General features: G+C 40.7%; 1 protein-coding gene across 1 annotated transcript in view; it reads left to right on the plus strand.

Annotated features, from left to right (window-relative positions):
* The window catches only part of SNRK (SNF related kinase), a 55,477-nt gene that overhangs the window by 11,780 nt on the left and 29,831 nt on the right, over nucleotides 1–13,866 (plus strand). Inside the window, exons 2-3 of the mRNA XM_055134560.1 lie at nucleotides 3,159–3,218; nucleotides 7,446–8,140. Coding sequence (XP_054990535.1) covers nucleotides 7,552–8,140 — 589 coding nt within the window. The 5' untranslated portion in view covers nucleotides 3,159–3,218; nucleotides 7,446–7,551. The remainder of the gene's footprint in view (nucleotides 1–3,158; nucleotides 3,219–7,445; nucleotides 8,141–13,866) is intronic.

Below are 13,866 nucleotides of genomic sequence, written 5' to 3' on the forward strand. Positions count from 1 at the left end.
ACAGGGGTGGACTCAGGTCCCTCAAGCGCTGTTGGGTGTGGCCCCCAAATAAATAAGGGGGAATAATGGATGATTTAAAAAAAAAAATCCTCACTGGTTCTGCCACTCTGTATAAAATTGTATCTCCTCCTCCTGCCTTTGTGTAGGTATTTCTTTTATAAATTCATAATTGGAACAGAAATACACAAAACAAATGTGCTGTCTCAGGAAAAAAAGGAGAATATGAGATAAAAGCTATTTATAGATGCTTGGGTTCCTTGGGACTTCGCTCATGCGTGAGGCTCGGGCAGAGCACGTGGAAAGCTGCCTGGAGCGTGGTAGTGGTTGGGTAGTGGAGGTCGGCTGCCGGGGCTGGGTCCCTTGGGGTGGGAAGGGCTCTCACCCGCCCCCCTCTGGGGCGCCCTGAGTGGAAAGAGCCTCTGGCATGGAGTCTGGTGGCGTGGCTATGGGAGCATCAATCTATGCTCCCTTCGGGGAGAAGTAGCAGTGAGTTCTGGAGGGTGGTCGACCCAGGGGTCACACCCATAAGCCACCTCCTGCCGGCACCAGGGAATCTCCTCATCGGCCACCCTCCAGAATTCATGACTCCTTCTCCTGGAAGGGAGCATAAAATCAGGCCCCCATAACCATGCCACCAGACTCTGTGCCAAGCTATCTTCACTCCGGGTGCCCCAGAGGGGGGTGGGTGAGAGCCCTTCCTGACTCAAGGGACCCAGCCCCAACAGCTGACCTCCACTCCCCAGCTGCTGCCTCGCTCCAGTCCACTTTCCACAGGCTCGAGCCGAGCCTCATGCATGAGTGAACATATTCCTGGACCTCGCTGTCACGAAGCCATCATAAGACACTCATAAGATATCATAGGATACTCCCTACCCATTTTCCATAAAATCATAGAGGGAAGTATGCCTCTCGGAGAGCCCGGCAAGCTACTGAGCGTATACCACCCACACGGCAGAGCCTGGCAAGCTCCCTGTGGCGTATTCGATATGCCAAAAACAGTAACAGTAACTGGTCTTATTCCCCTGACCCTGAAAGAGCCTCCAATCGTTGGGAAAGACGAGTAAGGAGAGGCTGCCAAAATCTCAGGGCTGGGATGAATGGAGGCTTTACTGGCACCCGCTCGAGAAAATCGATGAACAAGGGGACGACAGTGATGACAGTGATAGTGATAGATGTTTAGGCCTTTGTAAAAATATACAAAGTATAAAAATATTTTGAGAAAAATCAGGAAAGTATTAATAGTGCTGATTTTTAGTGATAAGACTATGGATATCTTTTTGTTCTTTCTACTTCCTAATTTGTGTTTCCTCATTTTCCTATGAGGTTATATTACTTTGAGGGGAATAAATGTAAAGGAACATGTAGTCATCCATTTTGAAAGAGTAGATTTCATAGTCATTCTAATATTTTAAAAGCAAAAAATTTGGGACAGGGAATGTGGCTTAAGTAGAAGAATGTTTGCCCCCGTATGTGGGACCTTTGGTGTGACCCCAGGCACCGTGCTGCTCCTTTCTGCATCCCTCCCACCAATGAATGTGGCCCCAAAGAGGTATATATATGTATAAAAAAATCTTTAGGCATTGTGGAGTGTTTAATTGAAAAAGGATCAAACATTGATGCTGAACCAGAGATACTGGAGATACTGGTGTTCTCCCCCCGCCCCCCACCATACACACACCCTTGTATTCTTTATCACATTTTCACTTTAATACATTGTAGGAAGCTGTAACAGCTCCATAACTTCATTTTCTTGCAGTATGCAAGGATGAGGACTGAAAGGATTTCTCCCTAGGTGGGGGAGATACCGTCATTAAGTCATTAACAGTGAAGATGTTAGCTCGGATTTCCTTAAATGCTTGTATCCTGCTCTCAGTGCTTTACCTCCATTAGCTCTTTTCATCCTCAGTTGGGCTTCAGAGGTGGAGCCCTTACTGCTTACATTTTCTGATGAGGACTGGGACTATGCAGAGAAGTCAGGTTTGCTTAGGTCCTGCCCCAGTTCGTGATTGGTAAGCAGGTGTTCTGATCCAATCATTGGCCTTCTGGGCCGGTACAAAACCCTCATCTGACACCTGCCTTGCCACAGGACCTTTAGAGAGAAGCAGGCAAAGAGGTTGTGTGGAGCTGCTGTCCCCACCAGAAGCTGAAGGACCTGGTGAGCATCCTCCAGTTCCCGCGTCCAGATCTGGGTCTATTCCTGTCTGGTGCCCCTGCAGAACTGTCTTCATCCCCTCAGCTCCTTGTTCCGAGCTGGAGAACTGCTTTCACTTCAGAGGTTATCGCCTTTCCTTCTGCCCCTTTGCACTTCTTTGCACCGCTTGGCACCTCCTTGTACTTCTTTTCCCAGGCTTGGGGGAAAAAAGGCGTAATGCTTACCTGGACACTCCCTTTTATTCTAGGGGGCATGTTGTCTTGGCCTGGTAGGAATCCCTTCATTATCCTGTGCTTTTGCAGAGTTGTGGGAAGACCCACCAGGATACCTCGGGGATCCCTTCTCTCCAGCGATGCCAAGAACTTTAGATATAAGTAACTACCCCCATTCTCTTTGTTTGCAGAGATGGTCTTTTTTTTTTTTTTTGCTACCAAATGGAAAGCTGTCAAATAGAATGTGAAGGTGTCTCTTCATTCCCTGGTGGTGGCAGTGCAATTATTTCTGCTGCCTGCAGAGGCCTGTGAGTTGGAAAGGTGGCAGTCTTTGCTGTTGGAGGGAGTGTTTGTGAGCCTGCAAGGGCTCCTGCAAGTGTGACCAGCTTTGAAGTGGGGCTGAGCAGGACTGGAACTGCAGAGCCACTGCGTTTGGGGCAGGGAAGCCTCATCATACCTGACTCACAGGCTCTCAGTGAGGATTCATTAAAATGTGGATTTGGTGCCAGAGGAATTTTGAAGTGGTGAATTTACTGTTACTTGTTACTAATATTTTCTCCTCCTTGCAGTGGAAATGATCTTTCAGACTTCATCCTTATGTTTCTGTTCACTATGAGATTGCTGTTTACCAAGGACTCACAGGATGACTGATAATTCATAAAGGGGAAAACATGGGAGACGGGGTTCCTCAAGGCAAACTGTCTTAATATGTCTGGAATTAGTCTCAGGGTATAAATTGATATTTAAGCGAAGTTAAACAAAACTAAACCGAAGTCCTCTGTACTTTCTTTTAGGAGAAAGAAACAACTAGCAAAGCAGTGATAACAAGGATCATGCAACACGCAGCTTGTGCGGTATGTCTTGGAACCAGTACCAAGTCACCTTTATTCGTATGTTGTATGTTAGCACTCAGTATTGATTTTTTAGGATAACATTTGAGCTCTGGAAGGCCCTTGCAGATCAAAAAGTGATTTAATCACTTGCTCTACTGTCTCCACGTGTCATTAGTAGTAAAACAAGACAGTGAACTAGTATTTAACAAAAAATGTTTGATACTAAGAATATCACCCCCACCCCCCCAGCCTTGTTTAGAAAGTACCACAAGAAAATAAGTCTTTGATAGTGAGACCTGTCTTTATGATGAAAACTCATTAGATTCTTTCCCATGAACTTGGTAGTAGATTAAAAATTATTTTATTGTGCTTCTTTGTTGGCTTTGTTCAGCTAAGAGATATGTCAAGTAGTAATATTGATTATCTCTGGGTGTCTAGAAGTCCTGAAAAAAACATGATTTTTCTTACCTGTATACTCATTTATTATTTTTTTAAGAGCAAAATTTAAAAACTAAATTTAAACAAATTCAGTTTTATTTGGAATACTTTTTTAAGGAATACACCTATACTAAAGTACGAAAGTGATAGAGAAGACAAATATAATTTGGGTATAGTTCAAGGAAAGTGTGTTTTGGAAACTAAAGTTGCATTTGCAAGCTTATGCAATAGAAAGAGACATAGATTTGAGTAGATTTTTAAGAATAATTTTGTAAGAGAAGGGATATGGTACTTGCCTTTATGGTTAATGAAAGTTAAAGTTCTCTTTTTTCCTTTTTTGTTTTTGGGCTACGCCAGCGGTGCTTCTGGGTGCTCTTGGCTCTGTCCTCAGGGCCCACGCTGGGGACTGTGTGTGTTGTTGGTCATCAAGCACCTTGCCTACTCTCAGATTCTTCAAAGTTAAGGATTAAAGATAACTTTCAACCCACCCCTGGAGGTTAGCTCAGTGTACATCTTTTGGAAAATTAAATACGCTTGAATTAAGTGTTTTTTTGGAGAACTGCTGTCCAATAAAGACCTTTGAGCTTGGGTTTTCTTGCTAATCTTTTCACTAAAATTATTAGTTCTGAGACAAGATTAATATACAGCATTCTCCTATACATAGTACTGGTTCCTATAATAATTTAGTTTTTGTTCTGATATTATTTCAGAAACAGTATAGTGTAGTGGCTAACAGTAAACTGGTGTCAAATGGTCCTGGGTCTGAATCCCAGCTCTCAGTACACTGGCTCTGCTGTATAGGCCAAGTTACTTACTGTTTCTTTGCCTTAAATAGGACTAGTAATCCCTTGATCAGAAAACAACTACAAGGACTAACAGTGATATTTTAGTCACCTGAGGGTGATACTGGTATGTGGGGATACTTACCATATTATCTATCTGCTTAGTGAATGAATCTTCTTACAACTGCTGATTTATCATGAAAAACCATTAATAAATACTAATACTGGCCTTTAGATTTATAATGTGTGGGGCTGGAGCAATAGTATAGCGGGTAGGGCGTTTGCCTTGCATGCGGCTGACCCGGGTTTGATTCCCAGCATCCCATATGGTCCTCTGAGCACCGCCAGGGGGTAATTCCTGAGTGCAAAGCCAGGAGTAACTCCTCTGCATTGCCAGGTGTGACCCATAAAGCAAATAAAAAAAAGAAAAATAGATTTATAATTTGTATATCTATATATTGTATATTAATGTATATATATGTATATAAGGTAGTCTTAGATATATGATTCAGATTATTTCAGTTTACATGTAAGAATGACTTTGTTTCTTTTTAACTTATCTCTTTCTTAAAGGTGTTATCCTTAATGTAACATTGTTTAACTTGGTCAGATATAGTGTTTAAGCTTTGAAGTAAGAATTAAGTTTAAATCATAACTTCAGCTTTTAGAGCTTATCTAGAATATTTTTTTTCTTGGACGTGATTAAGGGATTAGCACTTACTTCTGAGGATAGTTAAGATTCAGTGACATTAGGGCTGGAGCAATAGCACAGCGGGTAGGGCGTTTGCCTTGCACGTGGCCAACCCGGGTTTGATTCCCAGCATCCGATATGGTCCCCTGAGCGCCGCCAGGGGTAACTCCTGAGTGCAGAGCCAGGAGTAGCCCCTGTGCATCGCCGGGTATGACCCCCCGAAAAAAAAGATTCAATGACACTAATCTGGTTTGATTTATTTTGCATGAATACACGTGTTAGGTTTTCAATTAATGTTAGCTTTTCTTCTGTTCTTTTCAAACAAAAATGAGATTTAAAATAAATTAATGTTAGTGCCTTGAAAACAATTAGATTATTGTATGTACAGTTTAGTTTTCCTGGATATCATTTCAGTGATATCCAGAAAGGAATAAATAATTTTAATACCGTTCTTAATAAAAAGTAACTGAAAATGTGCAGCTACATAATAGGAGAATTAGAAATAGCTTCACTGAAGGGATAATTAGCACTAATAGGAAGGGACTAGTCATCAGAGATTGCGATATTCCTAATTGAAATTTTTTATTTAGTTCTATTAATCTCAGAAGAAAACTCAATCTGTGAGATATAAAGTGATATCTTAATTTGTATAATTTATGTATTTGTTTCTCTGAGGTAGGATCATTTATAAGAAACTTTTTCTCTTATGGCATAAAGGTTATAAAGACTGAGAATTAAAAAACTTAATGAAATGTAGATTTTAAAACTAAATGATTTAATATTACATGCTTATTCTTGAAAATAAGCAGATCCTGATGAGGGATCTTTGAGATTTGGGAAATCTTAATATAGATACATAACTGACAAGTACAAAGAGTAAGTGCCAGTCAGCCCACAAATACTAAGCACCTACTCTGCTCCAAATACTTTCTAAGATCAGTTAAAGAGTAAAATAAAGGAACCATAACATCCTTAAGAGCTTTCAGCCTCAGGTAGAGGTGATGTACACAAAAACTATAGAATGAGGCCCCTTGAGACATAGGTGTCCCAGCGTGCTTTGGATATAGAGAAGGTAAACATTATCAGAAGGTGTCATGGAAGAAGTTTTTTATCCTTATTATTGTTGTTCTTACAAAAAATAGTGCTAGTCTTGGAATAACAGCAAAGAAGTTGTTGGGTTTCAAATGTTTATTTCTTTATATCTTGCCAATTCTTGTCTTGTTTTTAAGACAGTAATTGAAATTACTTTAGGAAAAAAATTTTTTTAGCATAACCCCAAAGTTGGCAGCTTGCTTAAACTAATATCACCATAATGATTTCAACATACATTTTTAAGTCTGAAAAATTTAATATATTTAAATTCTTAACTTTTACAGCACTGTAGCACTATTGTTCCATTGTTCATCAATTTGCTTGAGTGGGCACAGTAATGTCTCCATTGTGAGACTTGTTGTTACTGTTTTTGGCATATCAAATATGCCACAGGTAGCTTGCCAGGCTCTGCCAGTCGGACGAGATACGAGATACTCTAGGTAACTTGCCGGGCTCTTGGAGAGGGACAGTCCAACTTTTACAGCATAACCCCTAAATATGTAAATTTGTTATTAATGGACCTGACTGATGTTAGGTTTCACTTTACTTCAACTTTTTTCTTTAAGATATTTTTGTTTTGGGATCAATAACAGGTAGTGCTGGCTGGAGCGATAGCACAGCGGTAGGGCATTTGCCTTGCACGTGGCCGACCTGGGTTCGATTCCTCTGCCCCTCTCGGAGAGCCTGGCAAGCTATCGAGAGTATCTCGCCCGCATGGCAGAGCCTGGCAAGCTACTCGTGGAGGAGTATTCGATATGCTAAAAACAGTAACAATAAGTCTCACAATGGAGATGTTACTGGTACCCGCTCAAGCAAATCGATGAGCAACGGGATGACAGTGATAGTGACTTGGTAGTGCTCAGGGCTTATTTCTGGTTCTGCACTTGGGAACTGCTCATGGTGGCAGTGTTTGGGGAATGATACGGGATGTTGGGAATTGAACCCTGGTTGGCTTCTTGCAAGGCAAAGGCCCTACCCGCTGTATTATTACCCATTTATTAGTTTGTTTTTGGTTTTGGGGCACACCTGGCAGCGTACAGGGCCTACTCCTGGTTCTGTCCTCAGGGATCATTCCTGGCAGGCTCAGGGAGCCATATGGGATGCCTGGGTTGAACCAGGATTTGCCACCCACTACACAGGTGCCCTACCTGCTGTACTATTACTCTGACCCCTAAGATATATTTTTGAAAGGAAGCAGTAAAAAGAAAAGTTGACCAAATTTAATTTTGTCCTTTTATTTTTTAGATGTCCATGGCAACGTAGAAAATGAATTCCTTCTTGTTACCAGACTTTCTTTTATGAGACGATCCATTTGAAGCAATCTAAATATTTTTCCTTCTGTTGGACCAGCATGGCAGGATTCAAGCGAGGATATGATGGAAAGATTGCTGGGTTATATGATCTGGATAAAACCTTGGGGCGAGGCCATTTTGCAGTGGTTAAACTTGCCAGGCATGTCTTTACAGGTGAAAAAGTGGCAGTGAAAGTTATTGACAAGACAAAATTGGACACTCTAGCCACTGGTCATCTTTTCCAAGAAGTGAGATGCATGAAACTAGTGCAGCATCCCAACATTGTACGTCTTTATGAAGTTATCGACACCCAGACTAAACTGTATCTTATTTTAGAACTTGGGGATGGAGGAGATATGTTTGATTATATAATGAAACACGAGGAGGGCCTTAATGAAGAGTTGGCCAAGAAGTACTTTGCACAGATAGTTCATGCTATATCTTATTGCCATAAACTCCACGTAGTTCACAGAGATCTAAAACCAGAGAATGTGGTCTTCTTTGAAAAACAAGGTCTTGTCAAGTTGACAGACTTTGGTTTCAGCAACAAATTTCAACCAGGGAAGAAACTCACAACAAGCTGCGGATCTCTTGCATATTCTGCTCCGGAAATTCTGCTTGGAGACGAGTATGATGCCCCTGCAGTAGGTATGTATACTACTCCTAGTATTTATGCGCTGACTTGAATTCTTTTTTATAAAAAATTTAATTTTATTGAATCACCGTGAGATAGTTACAGGCTTTCATGTTTGGGTTACAGTCACACAATGATCAAACACCCATCCCTCCACCAGTGCACATTTCCCACCACCAATGTCCCCGGTATACCCTCCTCTCCTTTTCCACCGTCTCCCTACCTCTGTGGCAGACAATATTCCCCATACTCTCTCTACTTTTGGGCGTTGTGGCTTGCAACACAGACACTGAGAGATCATCATGTTTGGTCCATTATCTACTTTCGGCATGCATCTTCCATCCCAACTGGTTCCTCCAGCCATCATTTTCTTAGTAATCCCTTCTCTGTTCCATCTGCCTTCTCCCCTCCACTTAAGAAATAGGCTTCCAGCTATGGGGCAACCCTCGTGGCCCTTATATCTATTGTCCTTGGGTGGCGCTGCCTTGAATTCTGCCATCTAGAGTATAGTTGCTCAAATTTGTTGTTTACCTAGAAATAATCCTTAAAGAGCATTCTCTTCATTTGTGTCTTCACTAACATGCACGAATGTCATATATCCCTACAGCTGGCAGCTAGTCTGTTTTTCCTCTTAGATGGCAAATCACTCAAGTCTAACACAAATAGGAATGTCAGTTTTCTAAGGTAACCTCCCATCTGCTCATCATCATCGTTATTATTATTATTATTATTATTATTATTATTTTGTTATGGGAGATTTTCTATCTCCTTTGATTCTTCTGGTAGTTGACCTGGTCTTCTCCTTCTGTGAATGCCCTAAATGGTCTTTGATACCCATGCTGAAAGGTACTGTGGCTGTTCCAGTGCAGCGTGAATAATTTGACATCGATGTTATTCACCGTGACCTTGAACAGTCTGCTAAAGCTCTTTTAATTCATAAAGTAAAATTAGATCATATTCCCATCATACCTTTCTTGCTTATCATGGCAACCTGTATGGTGGGTATTGTCCATCTCATTTTACAGACTGGGAAGTTGGCATACAGAGGACCTGGTATATGGGGGTTCCAGAATGATAGAATCCATAGCATGCCCAGCCACGCTCTCCCTTCAGTCTAGCATGTTTTTGTCCTCTCACTTGTTATGAGTTACCTACCTGTAGGAGTGTCCACTGCTTTTCTGCTTTTGTCCACTTGTTTCCTCAGCATTGTATTTATATTGAAAGTCACATAAAGATGTATTTCTAATTTTTAAGGATTTTTTTTTAAATTTTATTGAATCACCATGTGGAGGGTTACATAGTTCTCGGGATTATGTCGGTTATACAATTCTCAAACACCCTTCCCTTCACCAGTGCCCATATTCCATCACCAACCACCCCAGTATACTTGCCGCCCCCTCCCGCCTCCCCAGTCCCCACCCTTGTAAGTGATAAGTTTCACTTCGTTTACGCTTTATCTCGATTACATTCCATGTTTCAACACATAACTCACTATTGTTGCTGGGGTTTCCCCCCAAAAAGTAAAAGACAGTCCTATTGCCAAGGAAGCATTTGATAGTTCTCCATTGCTAAGAATATAGAGATATTAAGTCCCGCTGTTTGTTACATAACTTTTCTTTTTTCCCTCCTTGCCCTGCGCCACCGAGTTCACGCCTGTTTAGTAATCGCCACGCTGCCTGACAAAGGGAAAAAAAAAACGAAAAAGATGGTTATTTCCCGTCATCAGCCGGCGTGGGGCTCTGGCTTAGTTGATAGTCTAGTAGAGTGTCTGCAAGCAGTTTCTGGAACCAAAGGTATTGCGCTGGTATCAGCTCTGGCTCGAGATTCCACCAGCGTCCCGCTGTTCCATGTACATAATTTTTCCCCTTATATCCCATTCCCACTCCACCAGGTCTGTGTTTGCTTAATGGACATCACACTATGGTTGATGCCACACCGCGTTTCTTCCTGAGAAAGAAGGATATTTCTTCTCAGCCGGCGTGGGGTTATGGCTTAGTTCAGTCTAGAGAGATGGCTACCACTTTGATTGCCTTGAATATTTCAGCAAAAGACTTACTATTCTTGTTAGGATCCCCCACAAAAGTCCGACCCGTTAAAAAGGAACCATTACATATTGCTGATGCTTAGGTGACATTAGGTCGTGGCCGCGCGGTTTGGGGTTTCTGTATAAAGTCCAGGGAAAGTACAACCAGAAATAACATCATTACGAACTTTTACCCTTTTATGGTGCTCATAAGATGGAGAAACCTAGAGAGAGCTGGCTCGGCGTCTCCATTTTGCTCTCAGAAAGCCGTGGACCCTGTGCTGTGCTCAGGAGGAAGGGGTTGAGAGAGAGAGGTTAAAAGAATTGGGGAATGCCCGGTTTCCACTGTCGCAGCCTGCCGTGGGGTCTCCGTTCCCGTGCCGGAATTAGTTCAGTGGGCTGCTTGGAGTCCAAGGGCGCTCTTTTGGCCTCTTCCATCATGCTCGATCCGCAGCAGCGCCAAAAGGGTTTTTAAGGATTTTTGCTACTCCGATGGTGTGGTCTTTCTTAGTATTTTAGTTTAATCGTGGAAAAATTTGTTCAGACACTGCACAAACATTTTGTCAGGTTTATAGGTAGAGTCTTATTTTTGTATTTTGCTGTTTTCAAGGCAGGTTGCAGAAGATTAAAACTACACCTTGAGAAGCACTATGCTGTCACAGTGCTTTTTATGCTAGGGTATGTGTTCAGGAGAAGAAAGGGTTAATTTTGCCATGGTAGATAATGAGGGCTTCCTTAAAGTCTTGCATTGGACTGTTTAAACCAGAGATGTTTCACTTAGTGGGGCAGTTCCAACCAGAAAATGAAGTCAACAATTTACAAAAGAGAAAACAATTGTCTGAATGTGAAAAAAATGTTCAAACTCATTAATAAGCAGGAAAAGACCAAACTGTTATAACGTGTGTGTGCGCTCGCGCGCGCGCACACACACACACACACACACACACACACACACACACACACACACACACACCTGTTTTCTTCTTTTCTTAACTGTGAATGACAAATAGAATCAAGAATAGATTAAGACTATAGAACATCAGGGTCTCTTGTACTGGGTCGAAGGCAATTTGTCAGTTTCAAATTTAAAGATGTATGTCAGGAGTCCTAGCAATTCTACCTCTGTATGCACCTTAGAGAATTTCTCACTTGTCTACACAGATTTTCAGACAATGCCTTTAACAGCATTATTGATTATTCACCAGCAAAGGAATAAATTGACCAGTATTCATATAATAGAATTCTGTAAGTTGGGCTGCACTCACCCTCAGCTCATTGTGCAGGCTTAGGGGACCCCCACTCCCCACTTTCCCATGGAAACCTAAAGTCTACACTGCAATTTAAAAAAAAAAAAGCTTGAGTCTTTGGGCTTAATCCCCCCCAACCCTCTCCAGAGAATTTGTAAGTTAGTGAAAGTTTATACAATTCACAACCACAATGTTTAAGAAAACAACTTGATGATACGTACAGATAGTCGTATGACATTCAGTAGAGGTTTAAAACATATAGAGCTGCATTATATGTTGTTTAGGAGTATGTGCACATGTAATAAAGTGTGTAGGAGGTATGACATCAGTATAATTATTTCTGAGGGGTGTACTAACCTGGGGACTCAACCCTACTGGGGTGGGTAAAATGTACACAAATTTTCAAAGGGAATAGAAAATTGAAAGGATGCTCTCCAGTCAGGTGAATGGTTACATTGTGTCAGTAACGCAGAGCTAGGTAGAGTTTATGGTAACTTTATTTGTATTTATTTCAACTTATTTTATTTAATTACATGATTGAAATGAGCAATTGCTTTAAAAAATTGGACAGCTACTTTCTGTTATGTAGTATTCATTTTTTTTGGTACTCAAATCAGTGATTTTTCACGATTGTTTAGCAGCAGCATTAAATGGTTAAAAAAATTAAAATCTTTATATTATCACATGTTGCTATATAAAACAAATTTGGTTCAGTTTTATAAGTAAATGTTTAAAGTAGACCGGTCCTCATTAGGACATGGTTCAGGAATGTTAAGAGTTACTTTTAAAGAATCAGATTTTGATTTTACTTAATCATCTCCCCCATACCCCATGTCATTATATCATTCCTTTTTTTTTTATTGGGGGGGGTTAACCATTCTTTCTGGGATCTTTGAGTTTTCTTTCTCTTTCTCTCCCCGACCGCTTTTTTCTTTTCTAGTATCTTGAATGTTTTTTCTTTGAGACCCTGTTTCTTATAGGAAATCTATAACCCCCATAATATTAACTAAGGCTGTATTTTGCCTTAATGATAGCTTCTGGTAACATGCTAAAGGGGGTTATTCTGCAATCCTTGTTCATAGGTAAAATTTATCTTTACTGCTTTGTTTCTTGTTTAGATGTCTTTGTTTTGTTTAAATTTCAAAGTGGTTTTGTTTTTCCTTTTAGTTATGTGAATTTTAACTAATTTTGTTCTATTGCAATCAGTAAATATACATGATTGGTTTCTGCTTAGGGAACTATTTTTAGATTTTTGGTGTAACTAAATATATAGTAATTTGGGGGAAGGATTTCCCATATAATTATCTTTTTTTTTTTTGCACATACAAGGTTTTTAATACATAATTGAGATTGTTAATTATTTAACTACTCCCCACCCCCACCCTCTGCTGCCTTGAACTCTATTTTGTTACTTTTCTTTTGGCCTTAAAGCAGTTTCCGAGTGGAACTCAGAGCCTCCTGCATGAACAGCATGTGCTCTGCCAAGAGGCCTCATGCCTGGCCAGGCTTATTTTGCTTAAAACAGCAATAAGTAGCTGTATTTTGTGTTTAATCAGCTTGTCAAGTCTTTCAGTAGGTAAATTTAATCCATTTTTTTATTACTGGAATATTTGTGTTTTCTTTCCCAAGTTTTTTATTATAGGAATTTTTGTGTTTTCTTTCCCAAGTTTTGTGGCATTATTCAGGTTTTCTTTGCCCTTCCAGCCGTTTGCAGGGGTGTGTAGCCTCTCTTTCATGTTACTCTCTACCCTGCAGGGTAGAATGAATCCGTATATTCCATCTACTAAACAGATAAGATATGCTTTTTCTTCCCATGTAAAATTAGATTTTTTTAAATTTACTTCTATTTATAACAAGTGTTTGCTTGAAATTACTTTTACACATTTCTTGGCTTAACCCTGTCTTGATTTCCCAATCATTCACATGGATTATTTTTGTTTGTTGTCCTTTAGAAAGGATTTGTGAAAATCTTCCCAATCCTTAGCTACCTAACAATGGTCTCCCATTTGAGTGATAATTGGCCTGAAATACATAGGCAGTAAATATGTTGAGATGCATATTCAAAGTCATCTTCCTCTCAACTTTGAAGGTTTTTTTATTTTTTGCTTCTAAAATTGCTAGTGCAAATTCTGATGTGGGACTGATTTTATTTCACCTAAGACTACACTCATTCTGTGAAGCAGCGTTTTTGGAAGTGCCCCTTTAGTGAATGTCCGGGTATATTAGTTGTGTTTCGTGCATTGGGTCCCTCTCTCACTGGACTTACTTCTTTTGGCTGTTAAGGCTTCTTAAGATTCCTTCATACCCTGACTGAATAGGGTGTGTGAGTACAATAATCTTCCTCCATTGGCAAGGGGAGAGGAGCAGGGTGTGACCAGATGGAACTTCCTGGTATCTGGCCTGAGAATTTGACAGACTATACATCTCCACCTCTAATGCCCTCCTTCCCTCCTCCGGCCGGGGTGATCTG

This window comes from Sorex araneus, chromosome 4, assembly GCF_027595985.1.
Source record: "Sorex araneus isolate mSorAra2 chromosome 4, mSorAra2.pri, whole genome shotgun sequence".
Classification (NCBI taxonomy): domain Eukaryota; kingdom Metazoa; phylum Chordata; class Mammalia; order Eulipotyphla; family Soricidae; genus Sorex; species Sorex araneus.